Source organism: Oncorhynchus masou, chromosome 23 (genome assembly GCF_036934945.1).
Source record: "Oncorhynchus masou masou isolate Uvic2021 chromosome 23, UVic_Omas_1.1, whole genome shotgun sequence".
Lineage (NCBI taxonomy): Eukaryota > Metazoa > Chordata > Actinopteri > Salmoniformes > Salmonidae > Oncorhynchus > Oncorhynchus masou.
The window spans coordinates 22,154,655-22,180,751 of record NC_088234.1 but is presented as its reverse complement, the minus strand read 5'-3'; the positions used below and the strand labels follow the sequence as shown (position 1 = coordinate 22,180,751).

Sequence of the window (26,097 nt, the reverse complement as noted above, 5' to 3'; positions counted from 1 at the left end):
ACAACGCGCGCACAGCTAAGCCAATGCAGTAGTGGCTTCGGGACAAGTCTCTGAATGTCCTTGAGTGGCCCAGCCAGAGCCCGGACTTGAACCCTATCAAACATCTCTGGAGTAGAGTTCGACTGATTTTAATCGGCATGGCCGATTTCAAGTTTTCATAACAATCAGTAATCTGCATTTTTGGACGCCGATTATGGCCAATTACATTGCATTCCACAAGGAAACTGCGTGGCAGGCTGACCACCTGTTACGCTTGTGCAGCAAGGAGCCAAGGTAAGTTGCTAGCAAGCATTAAACTTATCTTATAAAAAAAATATCGATATTCACATAATCATATGGTTGTTGATATTACTAGGTTAACTAGCTTGTCCTGCGTTGCATATAATCAATGCGGTGCCTGTTAATTTATCATCGAATCACAGCCTACTTCACCAAACGCGTGATGATTTAACAAAAGCACAATCGTTGCACTAATGTACCTAACCATAAACATCAATGTCTTTCTTATAGTCAATACACAGAATTATATATTTTTAAACCTGCATATTTAGTTTAAAGAGATTCATGTTAGCAGGCAATATTAACTAGGGCAATTGTGCCACGTCTCTTGCGTTCATTGCACGCAGAGTCCGGGTATATGCAGCAGTTTTGGCCAATTTCCCTAGTCAATATTGCCTGCTAACATGCTTCTTTTAACGAAATATGCATGCTTAGAAAAATATACTTCTGTGTATTGATTTTAAGAAAGGCATTGATCTTTATGGTTAGGTTCATTGGTGCAACGATTGTGCTTGTTTTCACGGATGTACTTTTGTTAAATCATCACCCGTTTTGGCAAAGTAAGCTGTGATTTGATGATTAACAGGCACTGCATTTATTATATGCAACACAGGACAAGCTAGTTAAACTAGTGATATCATCAACCATGTGTAGTTAACTAGTGATTATGTTAAGATTGATTGTTTAACAAAAAAAGTTTTATGCATGTAGCAACTTACCTTGGTCCCTTGCTGTACTTGCATAACAGGTAGTCTGCAACGCAGTCTCCTCGTAGTTTGCAATGTAATCGGCCATAATCAGCACCCAAAAAATGCAGATTACCGATTTTATGAAATCGGCCCTAATTAATCGGTCGACCTCTACTTTAGACATACTTTTTTCCTCTCCTTACTTTCTCCCATTTAAATCCTCCAGACTGGAAGAGCTGTGACCGTCAATCTTTCTTTGGTGGCTGTTTGTCAGTTGTGCCCTACCCTAGGTTGAATGGAATGCATGTTTGTGGTGGAGTTTGCCTGATGAGACATAGGGCTTCTGTTAAACACATTAATTGCAGTAAAACCGCTTGCGTTTTGTAAGCTACAATGAAATGTAAACTTACTCACACAAACAAAGAATACCACAAACACCAACTTATATTATAAAAACAGGCGCTAAAACAATCAAGTTCTCCTGCATCTACTGAGTTGTTTGACCATACTTCTACCGCAACATTTGGAAACGAACCTCAAAGTCCGTTACAAGTAGGCTACATTAAAACTCTGCTCAGAAGTCAGCTACCCAATCAAAACTGAGCTACTTTTCTCAGGGCCTGTTCCTTCAGCCTGTGGCCTCGGCAAAGTAACGAAAGCATCAGTGTGTGTGTTTTGCCTGTTCCTTGTGCGTTTTCATTTCCGGGAGTGCGAGCCAGCTGTCAGACAGGCTGTGTGTCAGTTGGGGCAGAGCCAGCAGCATGAGGTGGAGCAGACCAGGAGAACCTAGGGTTGAAGAGGGACCATTTGCTGGGGGTCTGGCTGCGGCAGAGTCAACATGAAGAGCGGCGCGAGAGATGGACAGGAAGGGTGGGGGAAGTGGATGGTGGTTTTGGGTGTGATGTGCGAGATATTAGTAGACGGGAGAAAAAAGTTTATTTGTTTGGGATGTGCGGCCAAGGAGTAATGGCTATGAGGGGATATTTGCAATGTTTGTGTTTTGAGGCTTTTTTTTGTGCGTTGGTGAAATAGCTTGAGGGGAGATAATTTGTTTGTAATGGTGAGGTATGCGGACAATTACTCTGTTGGGTAGAATGTTGCATCGGTCTGTCCCTTTCTGGATGCAATTTGAGTTCTGTCCTCACTAGGGTTGCAAAGGGTTGGAAACTTTCCAGTGAATTTCCGGAAATTTTCCATGGGAAGTTAAGCCCGGGAATTTGGGGAATTTTGTTTAAATTCATCAAAAAAAGTTAGCTTATAACAGTGAACCTTTTTTGTGGGAAACACAAGGCAATGCTAGGTCTTGTGGCATATTTAGGTTACACTATCCACAATTAAATGGAATTACAACCCTCTGCATGCACAGTGCATTCTTCCATCACATGTACAGTACAGCTGATTCTCAAGATCTTGCACACTAATGAGATGCTATTGAGCCCACACTACTACACTGTCTGAGCTAAGGACTACATGCTATCTGGTAAGTTTGGATTACAATACTAGGTGGGGTTATGATATATTTTATGACATGATTTTTTAAACTAGTAAATAGTTGGCTACAGCAAAGTGTTTAAAATAATTTCTAACAATTGCTGCTAGTTAGTTTTTGCTATCATGTGGGTTTTAGCTTGCTTGAGCCTGCTAACTGAAGAGTGTTAATTCACCTTTTTCAATACATGTTTCATTTTAAAACATTTATCTTACAAAGGAGTTGTTTAATCTAACTGCTTAACTATTTATCTGTACGTGGAATTGTATTTGGGTTTTTTCTTTTTTTTCTAATCTTTACAGGAAAATGCCACGGGCTCTATCTGATGTGTGGATACATTTCACCGCAGCTAATGTGTACATTTGCAAATACTGTGACAAATCTTATGTGAATAATGCAACAAGATGCAGAATAATGCAACAAGATGCAGAATCATCTGGCGACGTGCATAAAGTTCCCTCAGTGCTCACAACAAGCAACCTCTACATCTATTCAAGGTGAAAATTATGAATCGGACACCTTATCGATAGCAACAGCTCATGGTCCTCCTGGAATCTGTTTTTTTTTTTACTCAATGGAGGAACGTAGTCAGAGAAATGATGAATGTCTTGTTCGAGCTGCGTATGTACCTGGTTCATCTCTGATGCTCACAGGCAATGTGTATTGGAAGAGGTTTCTGAATGTTCTTCTCCCAGCATACACCCCTCCAACCAGACATGCTTTATCTACTCATTTGCTGGATGCAGAGTTCAAGTGAAGGTCAAGCAAATCATAGAGAAAGCAGATTCTATTGTAATCATCTCTGATGGGTGGTTGAATGTTATATGGGCAAGTAATAATTAACTACATCTCCACCCGTCAACCAGTATACTACAAAACACAGACACAAGGGACAACACACACCGGTCTCTACGTTGCAGATAAGCTGAAGGCAGTCATCGATGACCTTGGACCACAGAAGGTATTTGCACTGGAGACAGACAATGTTGCGAACATGGAAGACTGCTTGGTCTAAAGTGGAGGAGTCCTATCCTCATGTCACTCCCATTAGCTGTGCTGCTCATGCATTGAATCTGTTCCTCAAGGGCATCATGGCACTGAAAACAATGGATACACTCTACAAGAGAGGCAATGAAATGGTTAGGTATGTATAGCAGCAATCTACCTCACCAAGCAAAGTGAGAAGAATAAGAGCACCACATTGAAGCAACACCGGTTGGGGTGGTGTCATCATGTCTCCTGGGGGGGACAGAGTCTCCAAGAAATGGCCATATCACAGTCTGCCGATATGGACAGCCCCAAGAAATCCATACTGCCCTGCCCACTTCATGGTTTCGCCAAGCAGAGGTAACTGCAGTACTGAAATGCATCAAAAATGTGAATACTTCTGCCTGAAGCCCATAGACGCCGCAGCGTTCATGTTCGACCCCAATGCTGGCAAGAGGATCTTGTCTGGTGCAGAGATCAACAAGGCCTATGGTGTCATCACTACTGTGTCTCGCCACCTTGGCCTGGATGAGGGCGAGGTTCTTGGCAGTCTGGCAAAGTACCCTTCCAAGCCAAGGCTTTGGGATGGAGATGCAATATGGCAGTCGGGCCAACATATCTCATCAGCCATCTGGTGGAAGGGACTTCATGGATCTGAGGCTCTTTCCCCTGTTGCCTCCATCCTCCAAATCCCACCAACAGCCGCCTCCGAGCGCAACTGGTCCTTGCATGGGAACACACACACAAAAAAGCATGCAACAGGAGGACCAATACAAGGGTTGAAAAATGCTTTTTGCCCCTGACAATGAGCCATCCTTAACAAAGTTGGATAGTGACAGTGAAGATGAGGCCTCAGTCTGATGCTCAAGAGGTGGACATTGAGGATGTCCAGAGAGAGAACATGGAAGCATGAGATGAAGACAACCAAAGCTTTAGTTTCTAGGCTATCATTTTACAGATGTATGTTAAATACGTTTTTGGAAGATGCGATGGATCATTGGGCATCATTGTCCTGTTGTCCGGACCTCTGGCAGTCTCTATGGGGGTGCCACAGGGTTCAATTCTCGGGCCGACTCTTTTCTCTGTATACATCAATGATGTCGCTCTTGGTATTTTTCTGATCCACCTCTACGCAGACGATACCATTCTGTAAACTTCTGGCCCTTCTTTGGACACTGTTAACTAACCTCCAGACGAGCTTCAATGCCATTCAACTCTCCTTCTGTGGCCTCCACCTGCTCTTAGATACATGTAAAACCAAATGCATGCTCTTCAACCGATCGCTACCAGCACCTGCCCGCCTGTCCAGCATCACTACACTGGATGGTTCTGAGTTAGAATATGTGGACATCTACAAATACCTAGGTGTCTGGATAGACTGTAAACTCTCCTTCCAGACTCACATTAAGAATCTCCAATCCAAAATTAATCTAGAATCGGCTTCCTATTTCGCAACAAAGCATCCTTCACTCATGCTGCCAAACATACACTCGTAAAACGGACTATCCTACCGATCCTTGACTTCGGCGACGTCATTTACAAAATAGCCTCCAACACTCTACTCAGCAATTTGGATGCAGTCTATCACAGTGCAATCCGTTTTGTCACCAAAGCCCCATATTCTACCCACCACTGCGACCTGTATGCTCTCGTTGGCTGGCCCTTGCCTCATATTCGTCGCCAGACCCACTGGCTCCAGATCATCTATAAGTCTATGCTAGGTAAAGCTCCGCCTTATCTCAGTTCACTGGTCACGATAACAACACCCACCCGTAGCTCACGTTCCAGCAGGTATATCTCACTGATCATCTCCAAAGCCAACCTCCTTTGGCCGCCTTTCCTTTCAGTTCTCTGCTGCCAGTGACTGGAACGAATTGCAAAAATCACTGAAGGTTGGGAGACTTATTTCCCTCACCAACTTTAAACATCAGCTATCTGAGCAGCTAACCGATCGCTGCAGCTGTACATAGTACATCTGTAAATAGCCCACCCAATCTACCTACCTCATCCCCAAACTGTTTTTATTTTATTTACTTTTCTGCTCTTTTGCACACCAGTTTCTACTTGCACATCATCTGCTCATTTTTCACTCCAGTGTTAATCTACTAAATTGTAATTATTCGCTCCCATGGCCTATTTATTGCCTACCTCCTCATGCCTTTTGCACACACTGTATATAGACTTTATTTTTTTATCCTACTGTGTCATTGGCTTGTTCATAGTTTATTCCATGTTGTCTGTGCCACACTGCTTTGCTTTATCTTAGCCAGGTCGCAGGTTGTAAATGAGAACTTGTTCTCAACTAGCCTACCTGGTTAAATATATATATTTTTTAAATAAGGTAAAATGTTTTATGTTTCTGTCTCCATATGATATTGTGAATATATCCATTGCAAAACATGTGCAACCCTAGTCCTCACAGAGCGAGAAAGAAGAGTGAGCAACCAAAATTATTCAGAGACTGTGAGAGAAAGAGAGAGCAGGGTAAGAAAAATATGGTAGGAGGGAGAAAGAGGTACCAAGAGGAGGTTATGTGAGGGGGACTAAACCTAGTTTGCTCACACAAGGCCAGCCTCCTGCTACCACTCACCCACAACAATCTGGCCCTGTGCTACCACTCACCCACAACAATCTGGCCCTGTGCTACCACTCACCCACAACAACCGGCCCTGTGCTACCACTCACCCACAACAATCTGGCCCTGTGCAACCACTCACCCACAACAATCCAGCCCTGTGCTACCACTCACCCACAACAATCCGGCCCTGTGCTACCACTCACCCACAACAATCTGGCCCTGTGCTACCACTCACCCACAAAACCAACCCGCAACTGCTGCTTACAAAACCCCAAAGTGAGCCTAGCAGACCATACTACACACAAAATGTTGCAAAGCACACACAACCTATCTCTGGGTTTCCATTAGCTGGTAATGGCCAGCTTTTGGCCATAGAAAATGTAAAAGCCAGCAAAGAAAATTGGTGCAGGCTAATTGTCCGGGAAAGAAAGAAAAAAATCCCATTTGCGAAATAACGCTTTTCAGCTTATACATTGACGCAAATACATTTGGCTGGCCTTGCTAATCTGTCTATAGGTTAATTTGCATAATTATGTGGAATTAAATTGGCGAGTTGTTCAGTATAGGCGTTATGTGCAGTACCAGTCAAAAGTTTGGATACCTACTCATTTAAGGGGTTTTGCTTGATGTATTATTTTCTACATTTTAGAATAATAGAAGATGTGAAAAATGTATTTTATATTTTAGACTCTTCAAAGTAGCCACCCTTTGCCTTGACAGCTTTGCACATGCTTGGCATTCTCTCAAACAGCTTCATGAGGTAGTCACCTGGAATGCATTTCATTTAACAGGTGTGCCTTGTTAATTTGTGGAATTTCTTTCCTTTTTAATGTTTTTGAGCCAATCAGTTGTGTTGTGACAAGGTATGGGGGACAGGTACGGGTGGTATACAGAAGATGGTCTTTTACCAAATAGGGCAAAGTCCATATTATGGCAAGAACAGCTCAAATAAGCAAAGAGAAATGACAGTCCATCATTGCTTTAAGTTTCTTGTAGTGCAAAAACCATCAAGCGCTACGATGAAACTGGCTCTCATGAGGAACGCCACAGGAAAGGAAAATCTGGAGTTAGCTCTGCTGCAGAGGATAAGTTCATTCGAGTTACCACCCTCAGAAATTGCAGCCAAATAAGTGCTTCACAGAGTTCAAGTAACAGACACATCTCAACATCAACTGTTCAGAGGAGACTGTGTGAATCAGGCCTTCATGGTTGAATTCCTTCAAAGAAACCACTACTAAAGGAAACTAATAAGAAGAATAGATTTGCTTGGGCCAAGAAACACGAGAAATGGGCATTAGACCGGTGTAAATCTGTCCTTTGGTATGAGGAGTCCAAATTTGAGATATTTGTTTCCAACCGCCGTGTCTTTGTGAGACGCCGAGTAGGTGAACGGATGGTCTCCATGTGTGGTTCCCACCGTGAAGCATGGAGGAGGTGGTGTGATGGTGACACTATTTTATTTAGAATTCAAGGCACACTTAACCAGCATGGCTACCACAGCATTCTGCAGTGATCCTCCATCCCATCTGGTTTGCGCTCAGTGGGACTATCATTTGTTTTTCAATGACACAAAACACACCTCCAGGCTGTGTAAAGGCTATTTGACCAAGGAGCGTGATGGAGTGCTGCATGAGATGCTCATCCATATATTTATATGTCCATATTCTTAATCATTCCTACTACAAATAAAGAAAAACCCTGGAATGAGTAGGTGTTTCCAAACTTTTGACTGGTAGTGTATCATCACACGCGTACAACAAACATACAGAGCCATGGAGTAGAAAATCTGTCAGACAGTGCAAGACCTGTTGCTGCTGCAGCACTTCAAAAGCAACAGAAGGCAGGCTTCATCAGTGCATCGCACCACTTTGCAATGATTTGGAGGCATTATGCATTTTGAAAACATACTTAATTGTTTGAAACCATCTTATGTCTTACCTTGCTTCAAAGTAGCCTATTAGATCTCCTCTCTTTCTAAATATCAAATGTCTATTTTCATTTCTCACATGAAACCGCTAGCATGTGTGGTGGCCTTTTGATAACGTTTTACCGCTAATTGCATTATGGAGCGAACATTTGCGCGTAGCCTACTGCCTGGTGCGCATTGCTGCGCTTATAATGTGAAGAAGTAATAGTTTATCAACATTTTTAAGCTAAACGTTCTGATCTGTTGCATGAGACTCATTGCTTTTTTAAGTTTTTGTTTTTATGTTGCCTAGGCCTACTGGTTGTATGAATTTGGGGTCGATTGTCCCCGAGTCTGTTTTGGAATAGGCTTTTTTTTTTCTCGACAAGCTGACCAGTAGAATAGGTACATTTTTCTACTATGGGGGACAGTAGATTTACATAGGCTATTGCAGGGGTCTCCAACCTTCTTAGAGCATGAGAGCTGCTTTAAAAAAAATAATGTCGCGAGCTACACTTTCATTTATAGCTTTCAAGTCAGCGCACCTTTTCTTCTCTCAAAATCAAATCAAATTTATTTATATAGCCCTTCGTACATCAGCTGAAATTTCAAAGTGCTGTACAGAAACCCAGCCTAAAACCCCAAACAGCAAGCAATGCAGGTGTAGAAGCACGGTGGCTAGGAAAAACTCCCTAGAAAGGCCAAAACCTAGGAAGAAACCTAGAGAGGAACCAGGCTATGTGGGGGGGCCAGTCCTTTTCTGGCTGTGCGGGGTGGAGATTATAACAGAACATGGCCAAGATGTTCATAAATGACCAATGGTCCAATAATAAGGCAGAACAGTTGAAACTGGAGCAGCAGCACGGCCAGGTGGACTGGGGACAGCAAGGAGTCATCATGTCAGGTAGTCCTGAGGCATGGTCCTGAGGCATGGTCCTCGGGCTCAGGTCCTCCGAGAGAGAGAAAGAGAGAATTAGAGAACGCACACTTAAATTCACACAGGACACCGAATAGGACAGGAGAAGTACTCCAGATATAACAAACTGACCCTAGCCCCCCGACACATAAACTACTGCAGCATAAATACTGGAGGCTGAGACAGGAGGGGTCAGGAGACACTGTGGCCCCATCCGATGACACCCCCGGACAGGGCCAAACAGGAAGGATATAACCCCACCCACTTTGCCAAAGCACAGCCCCCACACCGCTAGAGGGATATCTTCAACCACCAACTTACCATCCTGAGATGGTCTCCCCTGCAACTCCTTCCCCGGGTCCTTAGTGCAGTTTTCGGTCAATATACTGTACCTGGTAAAATAATGGTTAATAAACTCGAGGTCCCTATAAAATCAGACCCCCCCCCCCCCAAATTCTGTTCGATATTTTCCGAATTGTGTTTAATTTTTCTTGTTTTTAGAGTTGTTTTGGTTTACACTCGCAAAATTACAATAGTTCATAGAGAAAAAAGGAAATTTGATGTTCTGAGTCCATGTCAATGCTTAAATCATATCTGAAGACACTTTAAATTAAAACAAACAAATGTAGTTTTTTTGTGTATTTCCCCTTTAATTGCACATCTAGCCCTTTTTTTAATTGCACATCTAGCAGGTGAGGAATGTGCCCTTCTAGCGATGGTTCTGTACTGACTAATGTTCATTTCATGTCAAAGTTTTCAAATAACAAATGATGTCCGTATATAACAAATAATGATATGTATATATAAATAATATACATATCATATACTTCTGCCAGGTAAGCCTGCTTTTTTAGTTAACATTTAATTGAGAAGGGTTTGGGGAAAGTATTTCTGTCAACCCACAAGATGGCTAGGCCTATATTGCATCAACTGGCTACAGACTGAGTGATAGACAAACCTGTGCACCACACTGACAGGCTGGGGAAATATTGCTGAAAATTAATTGGCAGGTACTGTTAGATTTGAACTTTCTTTTAGCCAATAGTGACTAACCAGGGGTGAGATAATGATATGTTGCGTTGATTAGCTGGGAGCTTGCTTGTCTGATACTTCTGAGATTTGTTTGACAGTTTTGAGGTGGAAATTGCATGTAGGCTACTTTCAAATTGTTTGGCGAGCTTCTCATAGATGGGATGCCCAGTAGTTCACGATGGACCTGATCCTAGTCTGGGCAGTCAGTTTAGTGTCTCCTCAACACAGTACTCGTGTCCAGCCCAGGTCCGAAGTACTGCGGTAATAACATGGTAGCTGGACAGACGGAGAGAAATTATACAGCAGATGCTACCTGTCCAATCAGAGTGAAGAGGTGGATGCAGAGGGAAAGAAGGGTCTGAAGTTATAGAAGTCCTGAGAAACAATGGCTGGTCCATGAGTTTTAGTTGTAGGGAGTTTGGTGTGTGTGTGTTTATCTATCTCCATTGTGGTTTGGGTAATGATGGTGAGTCATTGGAAAACAAGCAATAACACAGCAGTGTCCTCATGTTGCTCTTTGCATCTGTCTCCTGTGTATGAGGAGCGTAGCCTAGTGGTTAGAGACTAGTAACCAAAAAGTTGCAAGTTCAAATCCCCGAGCTGGCAAGGTACAAATCTGTCGTTCTGCCCCTGAACAAGGCAGTTAACCCACTGTTCCTAGGCTGTCGTTGAGAGTTTGTTCTTAACTGACTTGCCTAGTTAAATAAAGGTAACATTTAACAAATGAGTTTACAGTGTGTATTTGTCTCCTTTGTTTGTTACTCTTGGTCTAATCAAAACCGCATCGAACTCCTCTGTTCTGTTTCCTCTGTCTGTCTTCAGGGTGGTGAAGGAAGAGATCTCGGATGAAAGTGCTAAGCTCCCGTGCTTTAACGGCCGTGTGGTGTCATGGGTAAGAACAGAGTTGGGAGAGGTAGACTGTACACCATAATCTTGGACCCGTAAAAGACCAGCAGGAGAAGGGGAGCCAAAGGGGGGGAATTCCTGAATCGCTTGATACTTTTTCCAGGACTGAGTTGTAAAAGTCCCGTTCCCAAGTCGAAACAATATGGCTGAAATGGTCCTAGTAGCTCTAAGAATGCCAATTAGAATGTTATTGTCATGGAACTCTTGGTGCCAACATGGCCAATTTTTCTTTAACGACCTCTGTAGCTATGGCCTTGCTTTACTAGTAGAACCGTTACAAGAACCCACTATCTGTGATCGTAACACTGAAGAAACAAAGGACTTCTTACATCCTCAAATTTCCCCGCTTATGATTACCCTACCCTAAACAAGGTTTATTACTTTGAGTCCTCCAGACAAAACATTGGGACTCGTCCCGGATAACGGGGGGTTGGGGAGGAATGCATCTGCTAAGTGCATAAGGAGGAGGAGGAGGACAAGGAAGAAGGGAGAGGGATTGAAAGGGTTGGCCAAATAGATGAGACCATAAGGATGGACACGTGATAGTATGGTCCCAGAGGCACGAGTGCTCTATAGTCAAACAGCAATTAGAGGAGACGGAAGAAAGTTTTTAAAGAAAGGAGGGCAAATGTGTTCTCTGTCACTTGGGTCAGGGATATTAAATCAAAACCACAAACCGGTTCTCAAGGTTAGGTTCAAGACAGAACATTTGAATGCATGTAGTTTGTTCAATGCTAAGTCCCTCCTTTTCATACAACAAATGTATAGAAATCCAGAATCTGTGGTGATTGTTAAGGTAGTTGGCATGTTTGTTAGCATTAACCCCCCCCCCCCCCCCCCCAGGCAGATGTACGTACGTGTGTATAGGTGTATGCTAGGTCTGTAGAAAGTAGGTAATAGAACACCAGTGCTATTGATGGGGCCAAATTGCATGGGTATTTCCTTTTACCTTGCAACCATCCGTGGAGGACTGTGGTGTGTGTCTGTTTTCGTTCTCTCAAGCACTCTGGGGATATAATGGAGGGAGACAGGCTAAGTGTCAGGTTAGTGTCTGTTGGCACCTGAGATTTTCCTCTGAATGGAGTAAAGACGTGTTCGTGTCAAAGCAATTGACATCTCCTACCCCCATATTTCTTTTCTCCCTCCTGATCCCTTTCTTTTAACCCCATATTTTTTTCTTTCCCTCTCCCCCTCTTCAACCTATTTCCCCCTGTCTTGTATAATCTCCTCTGCTTCTTACTTAATTCCTCCTCTTTTGCCCTCCTCCTCCTTTTTTTCCATCCTCACTATCATCCACTTTCAACTCCTTGTCCCTCTATCCATCTCTCCACTATTCTCCTCTCCTCCTCAGTTGGTATCATCAGACACCCCAGCAGCAGTAGAGCTGGTATCACCAGTCCTTCCTCCGCCCCCAGCAGAAGTCCGGCCCCTGCCCTCACCCCCTCCTCCTCCCCTCCCACCCCCACCTGTTGAGAGGACCGGGGGCATCGGTGACTCCAGACCCCCATCATTCCAGTACTTACACACAGACACCCTCTTCCACAATCACATGAATCACAGTATCCTTGTCTCACTGTGCTGCATATCTTACACTGTATCTAGTGTATTCTACTCCAGCCATCATGTTACCTACTATTAAATTCAACTGCCCATTTCAACGTGATCATAGCCTGTGCCGCCCATTGACTCTTAAGCACCTGTCTAGAATATCATAATACACAGCAAACCTGGGTTCAAATAGTGTTTAAAATCGTTAGCTGCACTAGATTCAGTATGCCTGGCACAATGGGACCAATGGAATGGCCCCAAAAGTACAAACCCGCCCATCTAGCACTGATATTGAAAATGTACATTTAAAATACTGTTTGAACCCAGTTGTGATATACAGTACCAGTCTACAAGGCTTGATCCATTGCTTCCTAGTCATATACATTGTAGGGTGTCCAATCAGAAATGCGTTTTTTAACCAATTGGTAAAATAATGTTAATTGTATAGATACTCCTCTAAGGAAACCATGTCGATCATAATCCGTTCAAAAGCTATTGGGGTTTTAACCCTTGTAGAATATTTAAGGTGAATAATTCAATGGCCAGAGAGAGATCTGGAAAATAGCATATTTTATCATTTTACCAGGTAAGTTGACTGAGAAAACATTCTCATTTGCAGCAACAACCTGGGGAATAGTTACAGGGGAGAGGAGGGGGATGAATGAGCCAATTGTAAACTGGGGATTATTTGGTGACCTTGATGGTTTTGAGGGCCAGATTGGGAATTTAGCCAGGACACGGGTTAACACCCCTACGATAAGTGCCATGGGATCTTTAATGACCTCAGAGAGTCAGGACACCCATTTAACATGCCATCTGAAAGACAGCACCCTACACAGGGTAGTGTCCCCAATCACTGCCCTGGGGCATTGGGATATTTTTTTAGACCAGAGCAAAGAGTGCCTCCTACTGGCCTTCCAACACCACTTCCATCAGCATCTGGTCTCCCATCCAGGAACTGACCAGGACCAGCCCTGCTTAGCTTCAGAAGCAAGCCAGCAGTGGTATACAGGGTGGTATGCAGGGTGGTATGCTGCTGGCATAGTGTCAGCTAGGCCGGATGCTGTGCGAGAACTGACTGTCTCGCCTTTTTGAACTCATTTTTCTTTTAGAATCCGGAGGACATAAGACATTATGTCGATTTTGGATATCGACTTTGAGACATGACGTAGTATTTTCATATTTCAGTATAAGCTTTTCAAATTAATGAGGTGCGCTTGTTTTTGTGAGAAATCTTGTCAGTGAAATGTCAACGGAGCACTGAACGTTTTATTTACGAAGCATTTTACATTTAATTCAGCTCGTGTTAATTGAGCTTTTTGCGATCTGCTGAAACAACTTTGCAGACGACCACCACAAAATGTTAAGTCCTCAAACGTCACTGTGAGAAAGCGGTGCTCCCGTCAACGGAGCTCGGTGCGTATTATCGGATGTATTAGGTTACGAAATCCGACTTTTTGGATATCATTGTTATGATATGTTAAAGTCCCCACTGAACGATTCAGAACATAAAGAATCATATTTGTCTTGGTCAAATCTGTTTTATAACATAAGGAAATGACTTCATCACCAAAGCGCATTTTCACCCTACACCATTGTATGCTAGCTACCTGTCCTCCGGTCCTAATATGATCTGGCTTGTAGTCTATTTGATTAGAGGTTATGTGTACTGCTATTTGTGGTTTATTAGGTAATTTATGTAACAGAGCCGACATACAATACCATCTCTCACCCATAGAATTAGAATGAGTAGAATGGACAAAGTAATTCTATGTTTTCCCCACTTCTACCCTCTCCCTATCCAGTCCCAATGCAGCAGACAGTGTAGAGAACCTGGATGACCAGTCGGAAACAGAGTCTGTGGTGTCCTTTAGGAGAGAGCGACCCAGACACAGGGAGGCCATGGAGCAGCGTGGTGAGCACTCTGCACAGCACACACTCTGTCACATGATGAAACTGCACTGGGTTGTGTTCAGTAGGGCACACGTAGGAAAAAATGGACAATGAGCGTTTCTAATTGGCCAATGTCAGGCTTCCCGTTTTCAAAATGTTTTTTCCTATTTTGGGCCTACTGAACACAACCCTTGTTCTAGCTGTAAAAACAATTGACATTGACAACATTACTAAACATGAGCCATAGAAAAGCCTCTCTTTCTCTCTGCGGTGCCTCAGGGCCGAGGATGAACGGCCAGAGTGGCATGGAGCGCCACCTGGCAGGCTATGAGAGTGCTACAACTGTGATGAGCAGCGAGCTGGACACCACCAGCTTCTGTGACTCTGAGGAGGACGACACCATCAGCCGATTCAGTGGCTCCACGGAGCAGAGCACGGCTTCCAGGCTGCTCAAACGCCACCGCAGACGCAGGAAACAGCGCCCCCCGAGGCTAGAAAGGGTAATGCGTATGTGTGTATACACACACATGTATGTGTGTATGTGTGTATGTGTGTATGTGTGTGTGTGTGTATGTGTGTATGTGTGTGTGTGTGTGTGTGTGTGTGTATATATTTCTGTGTGTATATATTTCTATTTGTATATATGTATATATTTCTCTATGTATATTTCTCTGTATGTATATATATGTGTGTGTGTGTATATATATGTATGTATTTGTATATGTATGTATATATGTGTGTGTGTGTATATATGTGTGTGTGTGTATATATGTGTGTGTATATACGTGTGTGTATATACGTGTGTGTATATACGTGTGTGTATATACGTGTGTGTATATACGTATGTGTATGTATATACGTATGTGTATGTATATACGTATGTGTATGTATATACGTATGTGTATGTATATACGTATGTGTATGTATATACGTATGTGTATGTATATATATATATGTGTGTGTGTGTGTGTGTGTGTGTGTGTGTGTGTGTGTGTGTATATACATACATACACATATGTATGTATATATTATATACAGTGCCTTGCGAAAGTATTCAGCCCCCTTGAACTTTGCGACCTTTTGCCACATTTCAGGCTTCAAACATAAAGATATAAAACTGTATTTTTTTTGTGAAGAATCAACAACAAGTGGGACACGATCATGAAGTGGAACGACATTTATTGGATATTAACTTTTTTAACAAATCAAAAAACTGAAAAATTGGGCGTGCAACATTATTCAGCCCCTTTACTTTCAGTGCAGCAAACTCTCTCCAGAAGTTCAGTGAGGATCTCTGAATGATCCAATGTTGACCTAAATGACTAATGATGATAAATACAATCCACCTGTGTATAATCAAGTCTCCGTATAAATGCACCTGCACTGTGATAGTCTCAGAGGTCCGTTAAAAGCGCAGAGAGCATCATGAAGAACAAGGAACACACCAGGCAGGTCCGAGATACTGTTGTGAAGAAGTTTAAAGCCGGATTTGGATACAAAAAGATTTCCCAAGTTTTAAACATCCCAAGGAGCACTGTGCAAGCGATAATATTGAAATGGAAGGAGTATCAGACCGCTGCAAATCTACCAAGACCTGGCCGTCCCTCTAAACTTTCAGCTCATACAAGGAGAAGACTGATCAGAGATGCAGCCAAGAGGCCCATGATCACTCTGGATGAACTGCAGAGATCTACAGCTGAGGTGGGAGACTCTGTCCATAGGACAACAATCAGTCGTATAATGCACAAATCTGGCCTTTATGGAAGAGTGGCAAGAAGAAAGCCATTTCTTAAAGATATCCATAAAAAGTGTCATTTAAAGTTTGCCACAAGCCACCTGGGAGACACACCAAACATGTGGAAGAAGGTGCTCTGGTCAGATGAAAACAAAATGGAACTTTTTGGCAACAATGCAAAACGTTATGTTTGGCGTAAAAGCAACACAGCTCATCACCCTGAACACACCATACCCACTGTCAAACATGGTGGTGGCAGCATCATGGTTTGGGCCTGCTTTTCTTCAGCAGGGACAGGGAAGATGGTTAAAATTGATGGCAAGATGGATGGAGCCAAATACAGGACCATTCTGGAAGAAAACCTGATGGAGTCTGCAAAAGACCTGAGACTGGGACGGAGATTTGTCTTCCAACAAGACAATGATCCAAAACATAAAGCAAAATCTACAATGGAATGGTTCAAAAATAAACATATCCAGGTGTTAGAATGGCCAAGTCAAAGTCCAGACCTGAATCCAACCGAGAATCTGTGGAAAGAACTGAAAACTCACTGAGCTCGAGCTGTTTTGCAAGGAGGAATGGGAAAAAATTTCAGTCTCTCGATGTGCAAAACTGATAGACATACCCCAAGCGACTTACAGCTGTAATCGCAGCAAAAGGTAGCGCTACAAAGTATTAACTTAAGGGGGCTGAATAATGTTGCACGCCCAATTTTTCAGTTTTTGATTTGTTAAAAAAGTTTGAAATATCCAATAAATGTCATTCCACTTCATGATTGTGTCCCACTTGTTGTTGATTCTTCACAAAAAAATAGTTTTATATCTTTGTTTGAAGCCTGAAATGTGGCAAAAGGTCGCAAGGTTCAAGGGGCCGAATACTTTCGCAAGGCATTGCGTATGTGTGTGTGTGTGTGTGTGTGTGTGTGTGTATAGTATATACTCTTTTATTTTTTACTTGAAACATTGCAAGTCAGAAATGGCCCATTCTGCATTGGAATGTATTGTAGTTTTACTTTTTTCCCCCATGTCTTGTCCCAGGCGTCGTCGTTCAGCAGTGTGACAGACTCCACCATGTCTCTGAACATCATCACCGTCACACTCAACATGGGTCAGTAACATCACTGTTCCCTTCTGTCTCTGTCAGTTGTTTTTACCTCTTCCATCTGTTTCTCTGACCTTCTCTTTGACTGTCATGCTTCTTCACGTTATTTTATACCTCGAACCTAACCATTACTCTGCCCCATCCGTTTTGTAAAAAAAACTCTTTCTTGAAATGGCCGAGAAATCCTAGCCTGGTGAAACCAGCCTGGTCTCGCGGGTGCAGCGACCAGGCTATAGAAATCCACCCCTCTCACACATTTCTGCCCTGTTGACCTCCCTGGTCCAAAATAGTGCACCATTTAGTGAATAGGGTGCCTTTTGGGACAGAGCCCAATCTCCCAATCTCTTTGTCGCCTTTGCCCCCCCTGTAGAGAAGTACAACTTCCTGGGTATCAGCATCGTGGGGCAGAGCAACGAGAGGGGCGACGGGGGCATCTACATCGGCTCCATCATGAAGGGAGGGGCGGTGGCAGCAGACGGACGCATCGAACCCGGGGACATGCTGCTTCAGGTGCGGGGCCGACCGGGGGGACTACAGGATGACCCTAGATAGCCATGATACTACTGGTGCCATTTGTTCCTGATTTAAGATTGAACCATTAATGTTTACTGACTCTGCCTTTCTCATCAAGGTGAACGACATCAACTTTGAGAACATGAGCAACGATGACGCTGTGCGTGTGCTGAGGGAGATCGTACACAAACCGGGGTCAGTGGCTGACATAAATACGTTCTCATTGACATTCCCAACCAGTTGTTCTCAGTGTGAAATGTCTGGTCATTTGACATGTGATGACGATGGTGATGACCTGTCTCTCTCTCTCAGACCCATCATCCTTACAGTGGCAAAGTGCTGGGACCCGTCACCTCAGGGCTACTTCACACTCCCTCGCAGTGAGTAGTAAGCTGGACGTCTCGTCTCTACCGTAGAGATCGATGGAAGACAGATTAGTCGACTTGGTCTTTATATGGTGGAGCCATCAATACATGAATCTCTGAAATGTCAAATAAATTATGTTTCAAATTAATACATTTGACATTTTGTACCCCCCTCTCTGTAGATGAGCCAATCCGGCCAATAGACCCAGCAGTGTGGGTGAACCACTCGGTGGCCCTGACGGGGGCCTACCCCCCCTACACCGCCAGCTCCGCTCTCAGCACCGTCACCTCTTCCTCCTCCGTCACTGAGACAGAACGTCAGTACCCCTCTTTTTCTCTTTCAGTCTTTCTATTTTAGCATTCTCTCTTTTCAACTTTGCCTGCTCTCATGCTCTGTTCAACACCTCCATTCACTCTTTCCCTCTCTCCCCTTGACCCCCATCTGCTGTCTCTTACTTCATCTGTTTGTCTTCTCTGTTTCTCTCGTCTCTGCCCTCCTCCCTCTATATTTTTTTTTATTGTGGTATATCCATCTCTTTTTCGTGTGCCAGGCGTTTTAAACTCTGCCATGGCACAGGAAGCACCAGCCACATCTGTCTTGCTCTTCTGGTCTTCATTGTTTTATGTGGTCAATGATGGCCGTCTACCTCGCTTCTTCTCTGTCTCTCCAGGTTTTGATGACTTCAACCTGTCCCTCCACTCTGACATGGCGTCGGTGGCTAAGGCCATGGCGTCCCCAGAGTCTGGCCTGGAGGTCAGAGACAGGATGTGGCTCAAGATCACCATCCCCAACGCCTTCCTGGGTGAGAGAGAGTGTGAACACTGAGGGCCAATGGTGACGCTGTGGATGGGGGATGGGGGGGGGGGGTCGAACTGATGGAACACATCTCCTGTTTTTCTCCTTTTTTTTCATCCCTGTGTGTGTGTGTCCAGGTTCTGACGTGGTGGAGTGGCTTTACCACCACATCGAGGGCTACCAGGACCGCCGCGAGGCCCGGAAGTACGCCAGCAACCTGCTGAAGGCCGGCTTCATCCGCCACACAGTCAACAAGATCACCTTCTCAGAGCAGTGCTACTACATCTTCGGAGACTTCAGCGACTGCGAGAACTGTGAGTACTTATGGGGGGAGAAACAGTTTTAATTCCTTTGATTTTATTTAGAAAAATGTATTTGTCTAAAGGTTGATGTTTATACACTCCCATCCGTATGTATTTGGGCAGTGCAGCTAAAATGTAACATTATGAGGAAGAGTACAGAATGTCACTTTTTATTTGATGGTGTTTTCATTCCAGTTTTTGAAGTGAAAGCATTTTATTTATCTAGTCCCCCCCCCCAAGTCGAGAATCCATTTATCTACTCACTTCGAAGGAAAATGACTCCAGTCACCATTCAGTAACTGTAGGGCAAAACAAACTGCAAATGCATCCAATGTTTTTAGTCACAAGCTTGATGTAGTCATTGCGTGCTAAGAATATGGGACCAAATACTGTTTGACTACTTTAATACACTACAAGTGAATTTGTCCAAACACTTATGATTTCTTCAAACGGGGGGACTAGATACATAAAATGCTTTCATTTCTAAACGGTAAAAAGGTGTATGAAAATCCCCTCAAAATAAAAGGTGGTTTCATACGAAACATTTTGATTTATAATCCAAAATGCTGGAGTATAGAGCCAAATAAAAAATGTTAGCTTCACTGTCCAAGAATATTCGGTGAAGAGTGTACAGTATCTCCTCAGTAGATGTACCTACAATTAGAGCTTATTCAAACCCTTTGGCCAAACGAGTTGTATAACCAGTTTAACTTGACCTCCTTTTCTCCCCTCCCTCTCTACTCTCTTCTTCCTCCCTCCTTCTTCTCTCTCTCCCCCACCCCCTCTTTCCCCCCCAAGACATGGCCAACCTGTCCCTGAACGACAACGACGGCTCCAGTGGGGCCTCTGACCAAGACACCCTGGCCCCCCTGCCGCTCCCGGGGGTCACACCCTGGCCCCTGCTACACTCCTTCCCCTCCTTCCAGTACCCCCACCCCCACCCCTACTCCAGTCAACCCCCACCCTACCACGAGCTGTCCAGCTACAGCTTCGCCCCAGGCAGCACGGGCACGGCCAGCCAGCACAGCGAAGGTAAGCCCTAAGGGGAGGGAAGGATCGGCAGAGCGAGGGGAGGTAAAGAGAGACAGAGCGAGAGGGAAGGTAGGGAAAGGGGGTCGGGGAGGGAGGGATCGGCAGAGCGAGGGGAGGTAAAGAGAGACAGAGCGAGAGGGAAGGTAGGGAAAGGGGGTCGGGGAGGGAGGGATCGGCAGAGCGATGGGAGGTAAAGAGAGACAGAGCGAGAGGGAAGGTAGGGAAAGGGGGTCGGGGAGGGAGGGATCGGCAGAGCGAGGGGAGGTAAAGAGAGACAGAGCGAGAGGGAAGGTAGGGAAAGAGGGTCGGGGAGGTAAAGAGAGACAGAGCGAGAGGGAAGGTAGGGAAAGGGGGTCGGGGAGGGAGGGATCGGCAGAGCGAGGGGAGGTAAAGAGAGACAGAGCGAGAGGGAAGGTAGGGAAAGAGGGTCGGGGAGGGAGGGATCGACAGAGCGAGGGGAGGTAAAGAGGGACAGAGCGAGAGGGAAGGTAGGGAAAGGGGGTCGGGGAGGGAGGGATCGACAGAGCGAGAGGGAAGGTAGGGAAAGAGGGTCGGGGAGGGAGGGATCGACAGAGCGAGGGGAGGTAAAGAGAGACAGAGCGAGAGGGAAGGTAGGGAAAGGGGGTCGGGGAGGGAGGGATCGACAGAGCGAGAGGGAAGGTAGGGAAAGAGGGTCGGGGAGGGAGGGATCGACAGAGCGAGGGGAGGTAAAGAGAGACAGAGCGAGAGGGAAGGTAGGGAAAGAGGGTCGGGGAGGGAGGGATCGACAGAGCGAGGGGAGGTAAAGAGAGACAGCGAGAGGGGATGTAGGGAGGGAGGGGAGGTAAAGAGAGACAGAGCGAGAGGGGAGGTAGGGAAAGAGGGTCGGGGAGGGTGTCACATTTGGTGGCTATTTTCCAAATTGCGACTGCGTTGAGAGCTGGCAGCGACGTATGAGAGCTGGCAGTGACATGTTCTATACTCTCCTGACCCATTCTAACCAGTTCTGACCTGTTCCTGTCCCCCCAGGGAGTCGGAGCAGTGGGTCTACAAAGAGTGAGGGTGGCGAGAGGCGGCGGGGAATTAAGGGAGGTCCTGGCAGCACGGTGGTGGGGGGTGGGGCAGGAGGAGAAAAGTCCCCCTCTGGAGGGGAAGGGGAGGGCTCAGGCAGCGGCAGCGAATCGGAATACTCTGTCCGCAGCAGCCTGAGGCGTGGCCACGGCTCAGCCACACCCAGCGAACACAGCCACACATCACAGCGCTCGCATCATCACCGCATGCCCCCCCACATGTCGCCCTACCCCCCCGGGATGCCCATGCCCTACAACCCTATGATGGTGATGATGGTGCCCCAACACCCACACATGGGACACCCAAACATGGGACACCTCCACCAGCACCATCCCTCGGTCCCCATGCACCCAGGCATGGGCCCCTCCGCTGTCCCTGGAGGACCACCCGGAGCCCCCCCAACCCGTGACCTGGGCTCTGTGCCCCCTGAGCTGACCGCCTCACGCCAGTCCTTCCACCTAGCAATGGGCAACCCCAGCGAGTTCTTTGTGGATGTCATGTAGTCTGATTGTGTGTGTGTTTGTGTCTGCTTGTGAGGTGAGTGACCATTCGTGTGAGGTCTAGGAGTATTCCACTCTCTGGATGACAGACTGTTCTAGTCTGGTGGTAATTAACTTGTGGTCTGATTAGGCCCTAGTAGATTGGTGTCGTTCATTTCTAGTCTGGTAAAAACTGGGTTCAACAGTGAGTCAAAGGAATTTTGGCACTGTAACGTAAAAGACGTGAAATGCATAACGTCTGGCTTCCCTCTTAAATATACTGGCATGTTTTCAAGTCTCGTTGTTTTCCCTCCAAACCGTTTAGCTGGACAGACCTGCAATCAAGAGGTCAGATCTAGGAGCAGCAACTCCCCCCACAACGTTCCACATATCTTATGACTCCAAAACATGTTGCTGGCCTCCATATCAGATAAGCCGCAACTCTTGTTTGATTTCAAGCATGTATATTGGTTTAGTTCTGCCTCTCACACCATCTGTGAAGCTGTTGTGTGTTTTCTAACTGATTTGCCTTTTAGCCTCGTGTTTGTTTTTCCTACCTGGGACTGACTGACTGTAAGGAACAGTAGTGGTCTTTCATTGAATTGACCGAAGTAACATATTAACGGGCCAAATGAAGAGTCGTCGCCAAGTGTCCTGAGGACTAGAACAGTAGAGGGCGCCACTTGCTCTTATTTTCTATAGGGAAGAAGACATTTGAGAAGGTGAAATGTATCATGTTTTCATTGATTTATGAACATGGTGGGACGTTAAGTAAAGTATCCCATTTTGTATGAATTTGTGTGCCATTTAGTTTTAAATGCAATCGTACAGAATAGTTCATGTTAAGATACAGGCCAACTTCTGCCCTCTTCAGAGGATAGATACCTCAAATGACAAGAATGGGTGCCATGTATTGTAACACTGTCTTGGACTATGTGGTATAGGAAATGGTACTTGGAGGAAGAAGAGGGCACACCAAAACGGTACTTTTGGGATTGAATCATGAGTTTTCTCTCTTTAAATAACTGTGATCCTCCTCATATTTTGTATGTTACTGACGCACATAAGCGTCCATTTTGTACGAGTGAATATATATATATATATATAATCTCGTTTAACCCAAAACAAAATGCAGATATCTATCCACAAGAGATGAGGATGTATAACCAAACCATACAGGTGCTAAATGAAGTCAATAGTTTCAAAAGTATAGCAGTGTCACATTGGGGTGTCATTTTTTTGGTTTGAGTTCATTATTGTCACTTTTGTTTCTGTATTTGAGAATAAATGTGTAATAGACTGAAATCCAAAGACATTTGTTTTTTCTCTTGTATATGGAAATAGATTTTTATAGAGAATTATTAACATACTTTCTAGCACAGTAGATGACAAAATGTCATGCATTTTCTTTGAATATCTTCTATTTTGTTGACTGCCATGTTTCTCATGCCGCAGAAGTCTGTTGTTGACAGGTGGAGGATGGCGTGCAATTGCGACCTGAATTCGGAGCGTTCCTGCATGCCGGAACCTCTTTTATACTTCTATTGGTCCACATGCAGGAATGCCCTGAATTGTGGGCATTTATCTCTGGCCCCTGCCCTACGGAGGGGGTGGCTCAAGGCGAGACGTCTCACTGGTTCCTTTTTTTCAGGGCGGGGCAGATAGGGTGAGCTGGAGGGAACAATGAGTAGACCAGAGCTCACTCGCCTGAGCATGCCAAATATTATGGAGGAACCATGTGCTCGTGGGAAAAGCATGCTTACGGGAGAGGAAGGCCCTTCTCCCCCGATTACATAGACAGGAGGAACCTGGATTTTAGTAAAAATGTTTGTCATTTACAGATGCTCTTTTCAAGAGCAATTAAGTGCCTTGCTCAAGTGCACATTGACAGATCTTTCACAAAGTCAGCTCAGGGATTTGAACCAGAGACCTTTCGGTTAGTGGCTCAACGCTCTTAACCACCAGGCTACATTTCATGCAATTCTACATAATTTACATGATAGAAGACATAAGCAGAATCTTTTTTAATGCCACACAAATGACTGGAATGAGTGACAATGACAAACTGAGATCAATCTGGTCTTCAGTTAATACAAACAATAGCCCATGCCAATGAAGCAACGCACAGATAGTACAATATTGGGAGGCTATATACTGTATGTCTATTCAGTGCCTTCGGAAAGTATTCAGACCCCTGCCCTTTTTCCACATTTTGTTACACTACAGCCTTATTCTAAAATGGATTAAATAAAAAATAACTCCAATCTACACACACTAACCCATAATGACAAAGTGAAAACAGAATTTTGCTAATTTCTAAAAAGCAAAAACCAAGCCATGAGGTTTAAGGAATTGTCCGTAGAGCTCCGAGACAGGATTGTGTTGAGGCACAGACCTGGGGAAAGGTACCAAAGAAAATCTGCAGAATTGAAGGTCCCCAAGAACCCTGCGGCCTCCATCATTCTTAAATGGAGGAAGTTTAAAGCTGGCCACCTGGCCAAACTGAGCAATTGGGGGAGAAGGGCCTTGGCCAGGGAGATGACCAAGAACACAATGGTCACTGACAGCACCAGAGTTCCTCTGTGTAGATGGGAGAACCTTCCAGAAGGACAACCATATCTGCAGCACTCCACCAATCAGGCCTTAGTGGAAGAGTGACTAGATGGAAGCTACTCCTCAGTAAAAGGCACATGACAGCCCTCTTGGAGTTTACCAAAAGGCACCTAAAGGACTCTCAGACCATGAGAAACAAGATTTTCTGGTCTGATGAAACCAAGATTGAACTCTGGCCTGAATGCCAAGCGTCGCGTCTGGAGGAAACCTAGCACCATCCCTATGGTGAAGCATGGTGGTGGCAGCATCATGCTGTGGGGATGTTTTTCAGTTGCAGGGACTGGAAGACTAGTCAGGATCGAGGGAAAGATGAACAGAGCAAAGTACGGAGAGATCCTTGATGAAAACCTGCTCCAGAGCGCTCAGGACCACACTGGGGCGGAGGTTCACCTTCTAACAGGACAACGGCACTAAGCACACAGCCAAGACAACGCAGGAGTGGACAAGTCTGAATATCCTTGAGTGGCCCAGCCAGAGTCCGGACTTGAACACGATCAAACATCTCTGGACAGACCTTAAAATAGCTGTGCAACGACGCTCCCCATACAACCTGACAGAACTTGAGAGGATCTGCAGAGAAGAATGAGAGAAACTCATGACGCTTGTAGCATCATTGCCAACAAGTCTTGAGGCTGTAATCACTACCAAAGGTGATTCAACGAAGTACTGAGTAAATTACCTTTCGTAGTTAAATCAAGTCAGATAAGATCAAATTCTTATTAACAATGACGGCCTACACCGGCCGAACCCGGACTAATTGTGCACCGCCCTATGGGACTCCCAATCACGGCCGTTGTGATACAGCCTTCGTCCAAACCAGGGTGTCTGTAGTGATGCTTTAGACCGCTGCACCACTCAGGAGCCCAAAGGGTCAGAATACTTATGTAAATGTGATATTTCAGTTTTATTTTTATCAATTAGCAAAAATTTATACAAACCTGTTTTTGCTACTTCATTATGGGATATTGTGTGTAAATTGAAAAAACAACAACAATTTAAATCAATTTTAGAATGTGGTCTGAATACTTTATGAATGCACTGTGTGTGACACACAGTTGAAATTGGAAGTTAACATACACTTAGGTTGGAGTCATTTAAACTTTTTTTTCAACCACTCCACAAATTTCTTGTTAACAAACTGTAGTTTTTGAAGTTGGTTAGGACAGAAGGGTCAGAAGTTTACATACACTAAGTTGACTGTGCCTTTAAACAGCTTGGAAAATTCCAGAAAATTATGTCATGGCTTCAGAAGCTTCTGATAGGCCTGTGGATGTATTTCAAGGCCAACCTTCAAACTCTGCCTCTTTGCTTGACATCATGGGAAAATCAAAAGATATCAGCCAAGACCTCAGGAAAAAAATTGTAGACCTCCACAAGTCTGGTTCATCCTTGGGAGCAATTTCCAAACGCCTGAAGGTACCAAGTACAAACAATAGTACGCAAGTATAAACACCATGGGACCATGCAGCCGTCATACTGCTCAGGAAGGAGACGCGTTCTGTCTCCTAGAGATGAACGTACTTTGGTGTGAAAGTGCAAATCAATCCCAGAATAACTGCAAAGGACCTTGTGAAGATGCTGGAGGAAACAGGTGCAAAGTATCTATATCCACAGTAAAACGAGTCCTATATCGACATAACCTGAAAGGCCGCTCAGCAAGAAAGAAGCCACTGCTCCAAAACCTCCATAAAAAAAAAGCCAGACTACGGTTTTCAACTACACATGGGAACAAAGATCGTACGTTGCGGAGAAATGTCCTCTGGTCTGATGAAACAGAAATGGCCATAAAGATCATTTTATGTTTGGAGGGAAAAGGTTGAGGCTACAAGCCGAAGAACATCCCAACCATGAAGCACAGGGGTGACTGCACCGTTGTGGGGGTGCTTTG

The 26,097-nt window shown here is 44.7% G+C and overlaps 1 protein-coding gene across 2 annotated transcripts in view; it reads left to right on the top strand.

Moving 5' to 3' along the window:
- The window catches only part of LOC135510587 (segment polarity protein dishevelled homolog DVL-2-like), a 31,604-nt gene extending 8,703 nt beyond the window's left edge, over positions 1-22,901 (top strand). For both annotated transcript variants that reach the window (XM_064931616.1, XM_064931617.1), the window contains exons 3-15: positions 10,699-10,768; positions 12,134-12,297; positions 14,136-14,245; positions 14,503-14,723; positions 16,996-17,065; positions 17,430-17,569; positions 17,691-17,767; positions 17,885-17,952; positions 18,120-18,254; positions 18,609-18,740; positions 18,871-19,047; positions 19,834-20,067; positions 21,076-22,901. In XM_064931616.1, coding sequence (XP_064787688.1) covers positions 10,699-10,768; positions 12,134-12,297; positions 14,136-14,245; positions 14,503-14,723; positions 16,996-17,065; positions 17,430-17,569; positions 17,691-17,767; positions 17,885-17,952; positions 18,120-18,254; positions 18,609-18,740; positions 18,871-19,047; positions 19,834-20,067; positions 21,076-21,620 — 2,143 coding nt within the window. In that variant the 3' untranslated portion in view covers positions 21,621-22,901. The remainder of the gene's footprint in view (positions 1-10,698; positions 10,769-12,133; positions 12,298-14,135; positions 14,246-14,502; positions 14,724-16,995; positions 17,066-17,429; positions 17,570-17,690; positions 17,768-17,884; positions 17,953-18,119; positions 18,255-18,608; positions 18,741-18,870; positions 19,048-19,833; positions 20,068-21,075) is intronic.
- The last annotated feature ends 3,196 nt before the right edge of the window (positions 22,902-26,097 follow it).